Here is a 16,540-nt window from a genome sequence, read left to right as displayed (position 1 = left end):
TCCATGTTTTTGACACCTGTACTGTATTGAGACGGGCAGCAGTGGGCACTCTGTGGATGCTGTCGGGGGGAAATGAAAGCATCCCCAATTATCAATGTCAAGAGAAAGCGCAGCTAGCTGGTATCGTTGGCGATTCCGGGTCAACGCGTTCGATCCTCATGGCTCAAATATTGGGGCTCTACAGATATCCACAGGTAGGGGAAAAATCCAAATTAACAATGTTCACTAGAATGCGAAGGAACCTTCTTATGTATGTATAACATGCCAAATCTTTTTAAACATATACCAAACACTGACATTTTGAAACGGATACAATTGTGGAATATAATCTAAATGTGTGGTTTGTGATTATATTTCTGTAGATCAGTTATTTTTCGACAAGCCCATTCCTCAGCAATCGGAACCTTTTTCCTTCCTTTTTTCGGACAATACCTAGTGATGAGTTTCAGTCTCTGGGTTTAGCTCAGCTGGTCTCATATTTCAGCTGGTCATGGGTTGGCCTCCTGGCCACGGATAATGATTACGGCCAACTAGGAATACAAGTGGTTAAACAAGAGATAATCATGTCGGGAGCATGTGTGGCTTTTGTCGAGAACATATTGACCAATCATCCCAACAGAAATGCCCCCCACATTGTCCAAGTCATCAGGGAGTCAACAGCCAACGTTGTGGTGGTGTTGTCATCTGATTCTGACTTCATGCCTGTGGTAGAAGAGCTATTAAGGCAAAATGTATCAGGAAGAGTCTGGGTTGCCAGTGAATCTTGGTCAACCTCAGCCCTTCTCTCCAAAGAAAGGTTTCAAAAAGTCTTGGTGGGCACCATTGGCTTTGCTATCCATGGTGGTCGGATGCCAGGATTTATTGAGTACCTCAACAGCCTTCACCCATCGATATATAGGGACGATTCCTTTGTCAAAGAGTTTTGGGAGCAAACGTTCTCTTGTCGGTGGGTTGAGAAAGAAGGTCTGGTTGGTTGGACCAGTAACGGCACTATCCAAAAATGTTCAGGTAGCGAAAATCTGGAAAACTCTATAAATCAAGCTGATCTCAGAATTACATTCAATGTGTACACGTCGGTTTATTCTTTGGCGTGGGCTCTGCAAAATCTGCTTCAATGCGAACCAGGGATGGGACCTTTCCACGACGGAAGCTGCGCTAAGATCTCATCTTTTCAACCATGGCAAGTAAGTGGAGCTCGGTTTGGTAATTGAAAGCTGGCTGGTTTTTCTTTTGTTAAATATGGAATACATTTTGAGGATTTTATTATATTTTTGCAAATAATAAGAAATGAACCATTGTTAACATTTAGCACAGTTAGCATTTGACTTTTTTTGAGTATGTGTTCCTAGGTTCTATTGTTTGAGCTACGCTTTAGAAGCCTTCTCCAAAGTACTCTTCTTTGATGTGTGTTTCTCTTTCTAGCTACTTCACTATGTTAAAAATGTTAATTTCTGGACCAAAGACAACACCCAGATTTATTTCAATGATGAAGGGGACCCTCCGGCCCTGTATGATATTGTGAACTGGCAAGTAGGGGCCAAAGGAGATTTGGAGCAGGTTATAGTTGGACTCTATGACTCAAGCTCCCCAAATGGAAGCGCCCTGATTGTAAACAGGACTGGTGTTGTATGGAATAACGGACATTTACAGGTAACAGGGCTAAAGAAAACATGCTTTGTACGGTTTGGTAGGATATTCCATTAAAAGGTATAATTGTGCCACATTATAAGCAAAATTCCCAGTACTTTTTAATACCCATAATTAATTTTTAATCATGTAAACTTGTGCCTCATTCATAATTTTTCAGGGGACACTTAACTGTCACGTGACACACAAGCAGGCACTAATAGGCTGTTGCTGTTGAAGCTTCTTTAAAGTTTCTATATCATGTTTATATTCTTAAGCCTTCAAAGGAAATAATATAATAATATAGCATATATAGTATAGTATATAACCCTCTAAGTGTTGGTGTTGGGCCACTTTTTTCATCCTGGGCAGTTGGGCTATTTTTTTTCAATTTTGCAATATTTTTAATTTCTAATTTAAATAAAGTTACAATCTTATAAACCTAGGGAAACCAATATATTTTTTGGGGACAAGTTAAGCTATTCATTGATACCTAGTTGAGGGCAAAGCTTGTACCACAAAGAAAGATATGGTGGCAAAAAGAAACCCCAAAAAGTGTACCAATACCATTATTTCCACATTTTCAATTAAAATAAACTGGACTTGAAAATTTTTTTTTCTTAAAAGCTCCAACCCCCTAGGTACGGTAATTTCTCCATGTAATTTTGTTGTAAATACATATCGATGTTTATTATATAATATGTAAAGTCAGTAAATTCAACACTCAATCTATACTAAATTCAAATTGCTTTTTTACAAATAAAAAAATAATAATAATTCAATGTTAAGACAAATGCATTTAACTCATTAAAAAAGTAAATATAGAAATGTGTCACTATATTTTTATCAGTTACTGTACACAATATAATGCAGTGTAGACACACAAAATTTAGGTAGAAAATATACACGTCCATGTAGTCCAACCTTTTGAGGCCTACGACCCCCATCACCCTCATAGGCATTCTAGTTTCAGAGAGAAAACAAATGTATTGACTTCCGCTACCTCCATTCCACTATAGAATATTCAATCATATCTCGTTTAGGTTCCGCACTCCATGTGCAGTCCAAGTTGTCCCTCAGGATTCAGAAAAGTGTCAATACCAGGAAAGCCCACCTGCTGTTTTGAGTGTGCCCCATGTCCACTTGGAGAAATTTCCAATAAAACAGGTAATATAAAAAGTAAATAATATTCTTTGAAAATCTTTCTAATCAATGTACAATTCTAAGACCTCTGTTCTCCTTCAGATGCGGTTGAATGCCATCAATGTTCCTGGGACATGTGGCCAAATCATGAACAGAATAGGTGCCTACCACGGACCATTGAGTTCCTCTCATATAATGACCCAATGGGTGTCAGCTTGGCCGCCATTTCCCTCTTCTCTTCTACGGTACCCATTTTCATTCTGGCTGTCTTTGTCTGCCGTAGGACTACTCCCATTGTTCGAGCCAACAACTGGTCCCTTAGTTGTCTTCTCCTGGTGTCCCTCTCACTCTGCTTTCTTTGTTCCTTGGTTTTCATTGGCTACCCACAACCCGAGATGTGCCTTCTGCGGCAGGTGGCCTTTGGCTTGGTGTTTTCGCTTTGCATCTCCTGTGTCCTCGCAAAAACCATCACTGTTGTCATTGCCTTCAAAGCGACCAAACCAGGAACCAAATTAAGAAAATGGACAGGGGTAAAACTCTCCTACTCTGTCATTGGGCTTGGCGTCTTCATTCAATTATGCATATGTGTAATGTGGCTGTCCCTTTCCCCTCCTTTCCCAGAATATGACTCTCACACGCAAACAGGGGTCCTCGTCATCAGCTGTAACGAAGGATTACCAGCTGCCTTCTGGTGCATGCTGGGATATCTTGGCCTCCTGGCCTCGATCAGCTTTGTTGTTGCTTTCTTGGCAAGAAGACTTCCCGACAGTTTCAACGAGGCCAAGTTCATTACGTTTAGCATGCTAGCCTTCCTCAGCGTCTGGGTGTCATTCATTCCAGCCCACCTTAGCGCTCGGGGCAAAAATACCGCCGCAATGGAGATATTCGCTATACTGTCATCCAGCTGGGCCGTCGTCATCTGTATCTTTGTGCCAAAGTGTGTCATCATATTATTTCGACCCAACATGAATTCCAGAGAACATCTAATGAAGAAAGGAAAAAGTCAGAAATAGAATATATATATATATATACCATATTTATATAAAATAATAGATAAACAAATGTTTAAAATATTTATCCACACGCTATCAATACAAAATCAAATGAACAAATACCAACTAGCACTAGTGAAAGGAATACTATAATCGCTCCCTTGTTATTTATATTTTTATATATGACAAATAAAAAGTATCTATTGATGTATTAAGATTTTATCATAATTCATTCGCAAAGTCTTGTGAAGAATGAATTTACGTACTTTCATTTATTCATTCATTCATTTAGCAGCCCGCGTATAAACGTCCGATTTCCGCTATGGAATTAACCTCCTGTAGTCAGGGGACGTTTAAATGTATACTATATTTCCAAAGTCATATTCTATTTTGTGTTAAATGGTCTAGATACCCTAAATATATATATATCTACTTTACAAATTTACAATATAATAATTTTAATATTAATATTTCATTAAATATAACGCATAATATATTAATATTACAGCAGTTGGCAGCGTCTTCAATTAGGTAAAGCAACACAGGCAGAGCGTGGTACAAAAATACTACGTAGCCATATATCCACATCCTATTACAGTATATATTATCATATATATTATTTACATTCCTCGGAGCGGAGTTTATCACTCGTTATCGCACCATTATCACATAATTACCATCATCTAGTTTCATCATGCTTCATTTCCTTATAAACTTTAAGCTTTTTTGAGCAGGGTCCGCCTTACCTTTTTCTTCTCTCCAGGTTGTTATGTTATACACTACTTGTTATGTCCCGTTTACCCGTTGTACAGCGCTACGGAATATGATGGCGCTATATGACTCAATAAATAATAATTCTGATTATGGGGATCACCCCTTGTTACTGTAAGACGAATGGTTATGTTATATACTACTTGTTATGTCCCGTTTACCCGTTGTACAGCGCTACGGAATATGATGGTGCTATATGACTCAATAAATAATAATTCTGATTATGGGGATCACCCCTTGTTACTGTAAGACGAATGGTTATGTTATATACTACTTGTTATGTCCCGTTTACCCGTTGTACAGCGCTATGGAATTGATGGCGCTATATAAATCAAATAATTATCATATTATTTATGTCTCAATAAACAATCACATAATTAAAGTACTCAGTGGGGTAGGAACTGTAGCTCAATGTTTCCCAGAGTTATCCAGTGCCTTATTATTATTGTTAATTATTAATTATCATTATTATGATCCCTTCCCCCATCCTCCTCCTCCTGCTCCAGTCCAGGTTGGGCCGATGACATGGTGGAGCCGAAGCATCATCTCCGGAGCCCAAAGTGTTAATGTAATTAAGTTTGATCAGAAGGTTGTGCGTAATGAGCTTCATAACCATTCCCTATGGGCAGCTCAACATATAATATAAGCCTGTGCCTCGCACATGGGACAGAGAGAGGGGACAAGCCACCCGTGCGTTACCGCCCTGTCTCTCCCCATCCACCCAAACCTTTTAGCTCCCCCCCATCTGTACTTTTATCAACCTCTTCTCCTTTTTTTCACTCTTTTTTCTCTTTATCAATTTTCTTTTTCCTTTTTTCACCCTTGGTCAGTTATGTTCCTAGCCGATCTATGGGAACATTTTGAATGGTCGCGTCCCTCTCCGTTCTGCCATGTTCTGCCCCGCTACTTGCTCTTAGCCTGCCTCCTGATGCCATGCACTGGGGCTACCAACTGGTTAGACCGATGCTCAATCCTTGAGAGTGATATTTCAGGACTGTATCGGAAAGGTGATATCATCGTCGGCGGCCTGTTTCCCGTCCACGTCTACCGGACGTATCATGAGCTGACCTTCAAGAAACCTCCTCCTCTGGTGACCTGCAACACGTAAGGAGAGCTACACCCTAAACCTGTGTTCCTAAAGAGTCACTGTACCCTCTTAAACAATATATCAGCCTTTAAATGCCCCCCCATGGTGTCCTTGCACCTCTTATAATTCTATACGCCCGAATAGCCGAAGACCCTAAGTCTACTATGATACATACTTTCTGTCGCCCATAAAAGAGTTAAACAAAGTGTAGAGTCTGAGAATATTTAAAGAGTGGTTATGTGAAAAGTCGAGGGTCAGAAGCTTAGATACAATGTAAGTACATTTTTTTTACTGAAAGGGGAGTAGATAGGTGGAACAGCCTCCCAGCAGTGGTAGAGGTTAATACGGTGAGGGGATAGACATATGGCTCCTGAATCTAAAACAAGACAAGGACTAAATGATTCAAAAGCAAATGTATATATTAATACCCCAGTTTTAGGGTCTATGGGTGAATAGGCAGATTCTCAGGGTTTTTACCCCAGTTTCAGTGTAAATGGGCAGATTATCTGGGTTTTAGCCCAGTCTAAGGGTGAATGGGCAGATTCTTAGGGTTTTTACCCCAATTTCATGGTCTTGGAGTGAATAGGCAAATTCTCACATAATTTGGAACCAACTTTTTAAAATCCCCATCTGATTTAATGATATCTGAGCATCCTTATTGGTTAATTTCTCACTGCTCTATCACAGCTGGAATTTCTGCTTGAATACAGGTGACTTCATTCAGAATATCTTTAGCTCCTGACAAGTCGCGATTTCCATAAGGATCGTCATTAGAACCATGTGGCTGCCACCATTAACGAGCCACTACAATATAACTTTTGTAATGGACTATTAAAGGGTTAATATTTGAAAAATCCCAGCGTCATCCCCCCCCCCAAAAATAAGAAATCCCAGATAATAATATTTTTATCGCGTGAAATTAACCCCAATTAAACCAATCTACGGTCTCTGACGGAGAGAGGGGACCCAAAACATCTGATGTGCCGCCTGGAAATCCAGCGATAAATTCAGTGAAGCAGCCAGAGCTTACCCCAGAAACCCATTTTATTTAACAGAAATTTTCTTCTTTTTCATTTACATATTTTTTTGTTGTTTTTATGAAGGAGAAATGGATATGAGAAATGTCATATATATATATATATATATATAGATAGATAGATATATAATATATATTATATATATATAATATATATTATCTATATATATATATATATATATATATAATATATATATATTATATATTATATATATATATATATATAGTATCACTTAATTTAATATAGAAAAAAATGCCAAAAAAATAAAACCCCCAAATTATTTACATGCTAATAGGAAAAAAAAATCTAAAAATACTTACTTTTTAGAAAAATCTCACACACCTGTCATTTTCATGTATCTTCGACATTTGTTCCAAATTTCACATTTCTTGTGCCGTAACATCAGCCTTCACACAGCAACGTCCCCCGAGTACGGTAATAAAACGCATACACAGGTTTTTTAGCTCTCTGGCATGTTAAATGGGAAAATAATATTTTTTCTCCAAAGATAGCTAATCGGGTCTGTAACTTAATTATTTTCTTAAATGTGAATAACAAAAACAGCAAAGAAACTTTTAAGAAATGTTTTCTATTTGTATTGAAATGAAGAATTTCAACCCCTATTAGGTACGTAGGAAATCAGAAATAAGGATTGAGGCTTTGAAAGGGGGATGTTTTATTGCATTATTGCTTTAGTCATGTTTGGCAAAATTTAACATGAAATGGAAGTGTGAATAATTTAAATCTAATAAATACCGGGAAAATTTAGTGCAAACATAATCCTAATTTGCAATACAGAAGCCTAAAATGTGCATGATTGGCTGTGAGGATATACTATACAATGCAGAGCAGGTGGGGGGTAATTGATGCTTGGGTGTTTTTTCCTTTTTTGTGTTTTAGCTGCAATTCCTCATATAGCCACCGAGTGGAGTCTAGAGTAAGAAGTACTTTTGGTAGCGCTTACACTATGACTGGATCCCTGGCTCTTATTATGTGTGTTTAATGCTTTGGACTGTTTGCTTGGGTTTACCAAGTTGCACGCCCTGGTACTGTATGCAACTGGCTACAAATCCACATTACCCCACTGTAATTTATTATTGTACCCATCTTGTTGTGATCTCTGGGATTAAACATTCAGTGGAACCGTGCATAAAGGCTCCGGAAAGGGTGCAGTAAAGCAGATAATACATCATTTCATACTTTGCACCGGAATCACTTTTATACCCCCTACCTACAGATCCTAGCAAACTGAGTAGTGACGTTTTATTCTCTTCTTGCGTCGATCAGGTTTGTACCTCTCATCTTCCAGTGGGTCCAATCTCTGCTCCTGGCTGTTGAGGAGATTAATAGCTCTGAGTCGCTGCTGCCCAACCTTACCCTTGCAGTTCAGGTGTCTGACTCTTGTGCCTCCCCTGGACGGGCCCTGGAAGGAGGATCCTGGCTGCTCACTGGAGGAGATCGGAGACCAGTCCCCAACTATCGCTGCCAACACTCTTCATCACCCCTGGGGGGTGTCATTGGGGACTCGAGCTCTGCCAACTCCTTGGCACTGGCCAGACTGCTAGGGCTCTACAATTATCCCCAGGTAAAGAATCTGGTAGAGTTGCACTGGTTCAAGAGAAAATGGAATCTTTGGTCAATGTTGGTACCTTTCATTGATCCTGCAAAAAAAAAAAAATGTAGTATCACATAAGCTTTCAGAACTTCAGAGGTCTCTTCTTCAGATGTTAAGGGGAGCTCTAAAGTCTCAAAAGTATATATATATATTCATGTACTTCTTTTGCTTAACGGGTCCAACCTGCTTCTAGTTAACCTCAGGTGTAGCTCAGAACATTCTTAGGTTAGCTAATAACCGGCTAAGAGCTGGAACACAGGCTCTATGGTATGGGTTCCAGCAACAAATCAAAGTATGAATTCCTCTTTATACATGACACATTGGCACTTTAGATGTCACTTACTGTCAAAGTGTTAGGTATTTCTATTCTAGAAGCTCCAGAGTCGCTAGCTTGGACTGCCTAGAAATCACATTTTATATTAAATGTTTCCTACCTCTGAACCCTCTAAGTGGCTTTATTTTCTCCCTCCTATCTTCTAGATAAGTTACTTCTCTACCAGCTCCATCTTAAGCGACCGGACACAATTCCCTTCCTTTTTTAGAACTGTCCCCAGTGATACCTTTCAGTCCCAAGGTCTGGCGCAGCTGGTGTCCTACTTTGGCTGGACCTGGGTTGGGCTGCTGGCTGAAAACACTGATTATGGTCTAGATGGAATTCGTGCCACCAAGACTGAGATACTGAGATCTGGAGCCTGTGTGGCCTTCACGGAATACATACTAACTAGTCGTAGAGACAGAAATGCTCAGCATATCTCAAAAGTCATCAGAGAGTCCAATGCAAATGCCATAGTTGTGTTTTCCAGCGGTTCCAACCTCCTTCCAGTAGTAGAAGAACTCTTGAGATGGAAGGTTACAGGGAAGACTTGGGTGGCCAGTGAATCATGGTCAACATCAGCTCTGGTCTCCAAGGAGAAATACTGGAGTGTACTGAAGGGGACTATTGGTTTTGCCCTGCACAGTGGACAAATTCCTGCATTCAGTGAGTTTCTCAATGCTAATGACCCCATGAAGACCCCAGATGACATTTTCTTAAGGGAATTTTGGGAGGAAAACTTTGGCTGCAAGTGGGTAATGCCAGGGGCCGTTCTGTCTAATAGAACCCAAATTTGCACAGGCAAAGAATCTCTTGGGAATACCTTCACTACCATCAGCACCTTGAGAGTTACTTATAGCGTCTACATTGCGGTCTACGCCTTAGCCTGGGCTCTGCATGATACTCTAAGTCACAGGCAAAAGGCTTGCTCTGAAACCCCTCAAAGATGCGGAGAACCTTTAGCTTTTCAACCATGGGAGGTATAGTCATCCCTTTTTGATGTTTGTACCATCGTATATAAATGAGACAGGTGGTAAGGTACTGCTTGGGTGAGGATAATTCTGGTCTGGATACCCTCAGGGTATTTCAGAGACTGTGGATATAGGAGAGTGAAAAGACTCTGCCTTGGTGATATTGAGTGTATGGTAGCGAGATGCCATCCCGGATAAGGAGTTCAGAGATACAATTTGTGAGATGAGTTAGAAGAGAGGATGAGAGGTCAGGAAAGGACAAGGGAAACAAACCAGTGTCGGAGAGGAAGATGCTAAAGGCATGGTCAGAGAGGAAGGGTCTGAGCCAGAAGAGATGAGGTGAAGAGGTGACAACAGTGTGAAAGACTTTGGTCAAAAAATTGTTAACAGTCAGAATAGTAGTTGGTGAGGGCTGTCTCAGTAAAGTGTTAGGAGTGAAAAGATCAGAAAGGGTAAAGAAGACAGCAAAGAGAAAGTGTTTTTGGTCATTGTAGTTTGGATGCCAATGGATCTAGAAAGATAGGAGAATAATGAGATACGATTAACGTATGGAAGGGAGGTTTCTTTAAAATGGGAGGTGAGAGCATGTCTGCGGGGGGGTTGGCAACATGCCAGTTGAAAGATTGACGTAGATTAGGTTTAAGAACACTTGAAAGAGAAGGTTGGAGATGCAAGGGAATAGAGTCAACTGGACAGGTATTGAGGTTGGAAGACAAGACGATACCTTAAAGTGGAGTCACAATCTCTGGCAGAGGTATAGTCCTAAAAATTGAGTCTGAGTTCCACTAAACAATGAGAACACAACTATCCTATAAGTCCTTAGGTAATATTTCCTTAGTTCGATGAATGTAGGCATCCTTCACCTGTATACTTGTCTTTCATTTGACTTTGTTTTGAAATAGAAGAATAGGAATGTCTTCTGTACATTATATGCTCTCTCACACAATCAGAACGAGGAACATCAGAAACTATTAACTATTTTCAGGTCTTGCAGTCAATGAAAACGGTACGTTTTCAGACAAAGGATAACAGAGAAGTGTATTTTGATTCGAACGGGAACCTCCCAGCTGTATATGATATTGTTAACTGGCAAATGGACTCTCAAGGCACTGTACGACATGTGAAGGTGGGCAGTTATGATAGCAGCGCCAAGCAAGGGTACAAGTTCATGGTGAATACAAGCTCCATTCAGTGGACCACAGGAGATAAGACGGTATAAACTCTTTACTGAAATAGATCACATAATTGCCTAAACATTTATCTATGTACATTCCTGTTGGATAGCCCCATCTCGCTCTCTCTCCGTATATATAGGGGACAGATAGCTCGGGCTGCACTCTCTCTGTATATACAGGGGACAGATAGCTCGGGCCGCGCTCTCTCTGTATATACAGGGGACAGATAGCTCGGGCCGCGCTCTCTCTGTATATACAGGGGACAGATAGCTCGGGCCGCGCTCTCTCTGTATATACAGGGGACAGATAGCTCGGGCCGCGCTCTCTCTGTATATACAGGGGACAGATAGCTTGGGCTGCACTCTCTCTGTATATACAGGGGACAGATAGCTCGGGCTGCGCTCTCTCTGTATATACAGGGGACAGATAGCTCGGGCTGCACTCTCTCTGTATATATAGGGGACAGATAGCTCGGGCTGCGCTCTCTCTGTATATACAGGGGACAGATAGCTCGGGCCGCGCTCTCTCTATATACAGGGGACACATAGCTCGGGCTGCGCTCTCTGTATATACAGGGGACAGATAGCTCGGGCTGCACGCTCTCTGTATATACAGCTAACACTTTGGGCCTTATCTCTTTTTCTCTTTCAGGTTCCTTTCTCCATATGCAGTCCGAGTTGTCCCTCAGGGTTCAGAAAGGCAGTGTTACAAGGGAAACCTGTCTGCTGTTTTCAGTGCATCCCTTGCCCCAGTGGAGATATCTCAAATCAGACAGGTAAGACAATATAAAAATGACGGTACCCTTTCTGTACTTTTATGTAAGGTTTCCAGCAGAAACCTCTTGAGGAGGTCAACTTAGATATTTTATAAGTAGACACTTACCAGCAGTAATAGTTACTCCTAATTCGTACATAAATAACACACCTTCTCCTTTTTCTCTTTGTCAGACTCAGTTGACTGTTTCCGATGCCCATGGGACCAGTGGCCCAATGTTGACCAAAATCAATGTCTGCCAAAATCTATAGAATTTCTTTCCCATGAAGACCCCTTAGGTACCACTTTGGGAGCCACCAGTATTGCATCTTCCACGATCCCAGTTGCTCTGTTGTCACTTTTTATCCATTACAAATCCACCCCAATTGTCCGAGCCAACAACTACTCTCTGAGTTGTCTTCTTCTGGTGTCACTGTCTCTGTGCTTTCTCAGCTCTCTAGCTTTTATTGGTTACCCTGACCCCGGAAAATGTCTCATTCGTCAGGCAGCATTTGGCATGGTCTTTACACTCGCCGTCTCATGTATTCTTGCCAAAACCATCATGGTTGTCATTGCCTTCAAAGCCACCAAGCCAGGGAGCAGCTTAAGAAAATGGACAGGGACAAAGGTGTCCTACTCTGTCATAGGGCTTTGTGTTTCTATACAGTTGGTCGTGTGTGTCATATGGTTGACCTTCTACCCTCCCTTCCCAGATCATGACATCCAAAGCCAAGCCGGAGTCATCATTATTAGTTGCAATGAAGGTTCACCCACAGCTTTCTGGTGCATGCTCGGTTATCTTGGTCTCCTGGCCACCATCAGTTTTGTTCTTGCTTTCCTGGCCAGACGGCTACCGGACAGTTTCAACGAAGCCAAGTTTATCACATTCAGCATGTTGGCCTTCCTCAGTGTCTGGGTGTCCTACATCCCAGCATCCCTTAGTGCTCGGGGAAAGTATACGGTGGCCATGGAGATCTTTGCCATCTTGTCTTCAAGTTGGGCCCTGGTATTTTGCATCTTCTTGCCTAAATGCTTTATTATCATTTTCAGGCCAGAACTCAATACAAAAAACAGCTTAATGGGGAGAGGGAAAAAATAAGAGTATCTCACAATAAATATATATATATAAAAAATACATTTTTGGCTCATTTCCCTGAAATTCAACGATAACTATTGTTTTTCAAGTTTTAAGGTTATACTGAACCTCTAGAAAAAAAAAGGATTTTAAATGTTCTGGTTGTGAATAAAATTGTGAATATGGAAAATAAAAGTTAAATGCATTTTTTTGGACATACAATGAGAAAAAATGTATTGTGTATTATTTAAAACCCTTCTTGGGAAAACCGCCTTAAATATTTTATCTGTTTATACAACTGCCCCACCGCACATTGTGAACACGTTATGCGGACTCTGCTACATTGCACACCTTCTAAACTTTACAGTGGCCTGAGAGGGGCACTTTTGTTTGAGGGGCTATACCTAGAGGCATGACTAGGGGCAGGGATATTTAAAAAAAGGAGATTGCATTTTTACACAATCAATTTAGAAAGTTGTTTCCTGCTGTTTCTATACACATTATCGGGGCTTTTAGGGCTGTAGAACCCTGTGATACCCTCATACCCAGCAAACATTCTGACCTCCTAGAAAAGAGGGGCATCAGGGGAGGCGAGAGGGCACAGAGTATTTGGGGCCCAAAGAGAGACGAGACTGACTAAACAGGGCAACTTGAAGGAGTTATGACAGTGATTGCATAGTTTAAAGGTGAAGCCCATCCATTGTCACTTGGTGTATAATTAACAAATAGTTGAGACGCACAACCATCTTTAACACAAAGGAAAGGGGCCAGCAGCCAGGCCACAGAACACCATGTGATCAGGGTGACCACATCGGCCATGTTTTCCAGGACAGAGATACGTTTCAGAAGTCATGTACAGTGCTGCCCCCTGCAGGATGCGGGGTGTATGAACTCATGAAAGGGAATCCGTTACATACTTCACTCCGAATATGTTTACTCTCCTGACAATGAAAAAAACTTTAAAGGAAAAGTATATTATTTTAAGGGGCATTTCTTAGAATGTCAACTGCGATCAAACAGCTACCAGTAAATCATGTGTCCTATTTAGTACACTTTCTATGCTTATATCGCACAAGTGATTTTTACATAGTAGTACTAAGGATGCGATAGACCCTTTTAATAAACATATTCATAGCATTCATTTGAAATTAATTTATTGTGAGATTTATTATAGGCATAATTAAGTCTAGACCTCATTAATCTAAGCTGAGATGGCAAACAATGAGACAGAAATATTTATGGAGATGGAATTAGCCCCATGTAAAGCGACTTAATGACATCAACATATTTAAGGGGTTAAAAAGCCAGCCCCATGTAAAGTGAAATATTTAATGAGTGACCCCTTGATTAATGGTATTCATATATTTTAATTTCAGAAGTGGTTAATGTTAATCAGTGATAGGTTGGAGAAAAGCACCACAATAAAAAGGTCAATATGGCCCTTTTAGTGTATTTTGTGTACCTCCCAGCACTGAAAGTGTTAATAGGCCATGGCGGGCAGACTGATGATAGTCAGTAGAGTGTGAAACACGCGTGATCTTCCTGTGTGTACACACAGCTGCGTGGTTCGCGTACCTGGGCCCTGCAGGCAGACAAAGCGTGGGTTGGGCGACTGCCGCAGGCATAAAGCTCTAATGATAGATAATTACCCCTCCCGCACCATCTGCTGCACATCTACCCCTGGGACTCTGAGCCCGTGAATGACAGGAGAGGAGGATCTGAATAGCAGCGGCCCCTGGAGGTTTAATCCTGGGAGGCTTTCCACAGACGTACTTATTACTGAGAGTGACGCTCTCGTCATAGACTGGATGTAAATACATGTTTCAAACAGAAAATTACATGGTTCCTATCATATGTTTGTTGTACCAAAGCAGGAGTGTGTCAGTGCGAGTGTGCGTCAGGGGCGTGAGTGAGTCAGAGGCGTGAGTGTGTCAAGGGGGTGAGTGTGTCAGAGGGGAGTATGTCGGGGGGGTGAGTGTGTCAGGGGCGTGAGTGCGTCAGAGCCTGTGTCAGAGGCGTGAGTGTGTCAGGGATGTGAGTATGTCAGGGATGTGAGTGTGTCAGAGGTGTGAGCATAAATGGATATGGTTTGACAAGGTAAATTTATGTGGCCGACTTCAAAGATGTCCCAAACAGGACATGAGCCCAGGATGACCAGATGTGGAAAAAATCTTTTTGAATTAGCAATATGCCAGTTGTACTTATTGCCCCATAACTTGTAAAAACAAACAAACAAAAAAAACCCCATAAATTAGAATCTATTTAGCAGGTTTTTTCATTAGCTTTTGCAGATGAGTAAAAAAAAAATTCAAATAAAGCTCAGACAAAAAAAGTCATTTTTTATAAAAATCACCATATTTTGGATTTTTTTATAGTAAATTAGATGATACGATAAAAATTATTGTATCTAAAGAAAGCCCTGCTTGTCCTAAAAAAAAAACCAAACAATATATGATGTGTGTGGGTGCACTAAATGAGAAAGAAGAGAATAACAGCTAATTAGCAACACAGCAAAACAGTAAGTGCATTACAAGTAAAGAACAGTCTTGTCATTTAGAGGTTAAGATGCATTCCATATTAGTACATAATATAAAAATCTAGGAATGTTAGGGAACAGCATCTTTAATTGTGCTTTGTATGGCAACAACCAATCAGTGTCTTCTTTTGTTTCACATGACAATTAGGTGTTCCTGGCATAAAATATGAACTGTATTAGCTTCTACAACTTCTGCCGGGAGGCTGTTCCGTTTATTAACCACCTTCTCATTTCGAGAAACAGTAACAGTTAAAAGGGTGTCCAGTTTTGCTTTTCCTATTTTTTTTCTTATCTATGTTTGATTTATTATGCCAACCTCCCAATGAGTTAGTTACCCAGCAGCCACCTCCTCACAAAAACGAGGGCCATCTTTGATGAAACTAACTAAAACGAACTGAAAAAGTTCTGAAAATTCTTCATGGTTTGTCTATTTGTCGCCACGTCGAGCCGCCACCATTACCAGCCATTTTGGCCCCATTACAAATCGTTTGATGAGGTAAAGTGGGAGGGACTGTGTATGGGAGGGTACATATCAATGACTGACAGGTAGAAGTAGTCAAAAAAATGGGGGGGTTTAATTGATAGTAATGGCTGTGATTAATGGGTCCAAAAACCTGTGGGAGTTTTTCCTTACTTTTTTCACTCTGGCCAATCAGCATTAAGAAGGGGCGGGGACAAGCATTGGATATATAAGCGCGCTGACGCCATTGGAGTGTAATGCTTATTATACAATACTGCAAGTTACTGAATAGTTTGTTTTAGTGCAGAAAATGTGCTGTTGTGGAGTGGATGGGAGAAGCTGTAGTGACTGCTGTAGGGTATTACAGGGACTGCGGCAGACATGTTTTCCCTGAGTGGAGTGGATGAAGACAGTTGCCCATTTATGCTACTAGCCAAACCTGTACTTTTGCAAACAAGTTAATTTTTTTATCTTCCTATCATATAATGTATTATTCTTCATTGATAAATACATATTGGTGACAATACAATATGTATAATATATAATATTGGGGAGATTCAGTCCTGCTGCACGGGTTGCATGTGCCTATCATGTGCCAGTGTCTGCCTGCCCAGGCCCAGTGCCCTGCTACTACTACTTCTACTACTGCTGCTGCTGCACCTCTTTGATCGTCCTTACTCTGGTGGAACCTTTTGTTTTATTTCTATAATGAAAGGTGATTCCAGAAGGTGTCAGGGACCTCCTCTTTTGGGACCCCCCTCCCTGAATGTCATTTTTCGAATAAAGAGGCCCCAACAATTTAATCCGAGCTGAATGACTGGGAAACTAAAATCGTTGCCCAACAACGTTGCTATTTCCTTCCTTAACAAAAATTACTTTCGGGTCACCACTGACACTTGAGCACCATACGCTGACACACGCTCACACTAACACCATACACTACCACACGCACATGCTGACACCAAATACACACTCTCACGCAAAAT

General features: G+C 40.8%; 2 protein-coding genes across 2 annotated transcripts; both read left to right on the top strand.

Annotated features, from left to right (window-relative positions):
* The first annotated feature begins 563 nt into the window (after positions 1-563).
* Positions 564-3,782, top strand: LOC149275289 (vomeronasal type-2 receptor 26-like). The gene is made up of 4 exons (XM_089504822.1): positions 564-707; positions 1,423-1,530; positions 2,670-2,793; positions 2,872-3,782. Exons 1-4 carry the CDS (start codon positions 564-566, stop codon positions 3,780-3,782), a joined length of 1,287 nt encoding a protein of 428 aa, XP_089360948.1.
* Positions 3,783-5,460: 1,678 nt separating this feature from the next.
* On the top strand, positions 5,461-12,582 carry LOC149275288 (extracellular calcium-sensing receptor-like). The gene is made up of 6 exons (XM_089504821.1): positions 5,461-5,636; positions 7,557-7,593; positions 7,966-8,241; positions 8,752-9,339; positions 11,382-11,505; positions 11,678-12,582. The coding sequence occupies exons 1-6, from the start codon at positions 5,461-5,463 to the stop codon at positions 12,580-12,582; spliced, it is 2,106 nt and encodes a 701-aa protein (XP_089360947.1).
* Positions 12,583-16,540: the final 3,958 nt, after the last annotated feature.

This window comes from Sceloporus occidentalis, unplaced genomic scaffold (genome assembly GCF_023333645.1).
Source record: "Sceloporus occidentalis isolate IW3139 unplaced genomic scaffold, rSceOcc1.0.p SCAF_292, whole genome shotgun sequence".
Classification (NCBI taxonomy): domain Eukaryota; kingdom Metazoa; phylum Chordata; class Lepidosauria; order Squamata; family Phrynosomatidae; genus Sceloporus; species Sceloporus occidentalis.
The sequence above is the reverse complement of the archived record's forward strand: the minus strand, read 5'-3'. Positions and strand labels throughout refer to the sequence as shown.

What these genes read in the sequence shown, in the direction of transcription:
- LOC149275289 (XM_089504822.1), top strand. Translation starts at nt 564, where the DNA reads ATGTCGGGAGCATGTGTGGCTTTTGTCGAGAACATATTGACCAATCAT. An exon ending in ATTCTGACTTCATGCCTGTG is followed by an intron (nt 708 to 1,422) that starts GTAGAAGAGCTA and finishes TTCTCTTTCTAG; the next exon opens with CTACTTCACTATGTTAAAAA. An exon ending in AGAAATTTCCAATAAAACAG is followed by an intron (nt 2,794 to 2,871) that starts GTAATATAAAAA and finishes GTTCTCCTTCAG; the next exon opens with ATGCGGTTGAATGCCATCAA.
- LOC149275288 (XM_089504821.1), top strand. Translation starts at nt 5,461, where the DNA reads ATGCCATGCACTGGGGCTACCAACTGGTTAGACCGATGCTCAATCCTT. An exon ending in CCTCTGGTGACCTGCAACAC is followed by an intron (nt 5,637 to 7,556) that starts GTAAGGAGAGCT and finishes TTTGTGTTTTAG; the next exon opens with CTGCAATTCCTCATATAGCC. An exon ending in AAAACTTTGGCTGCAAGTGG is followed by an intron (nt 9,340 to 11,381) that starts GTAATGCCAGGG and finishes TTTCTCTTTCAG; the next exon opens with GTTCCTTTCTCCATATGCAG.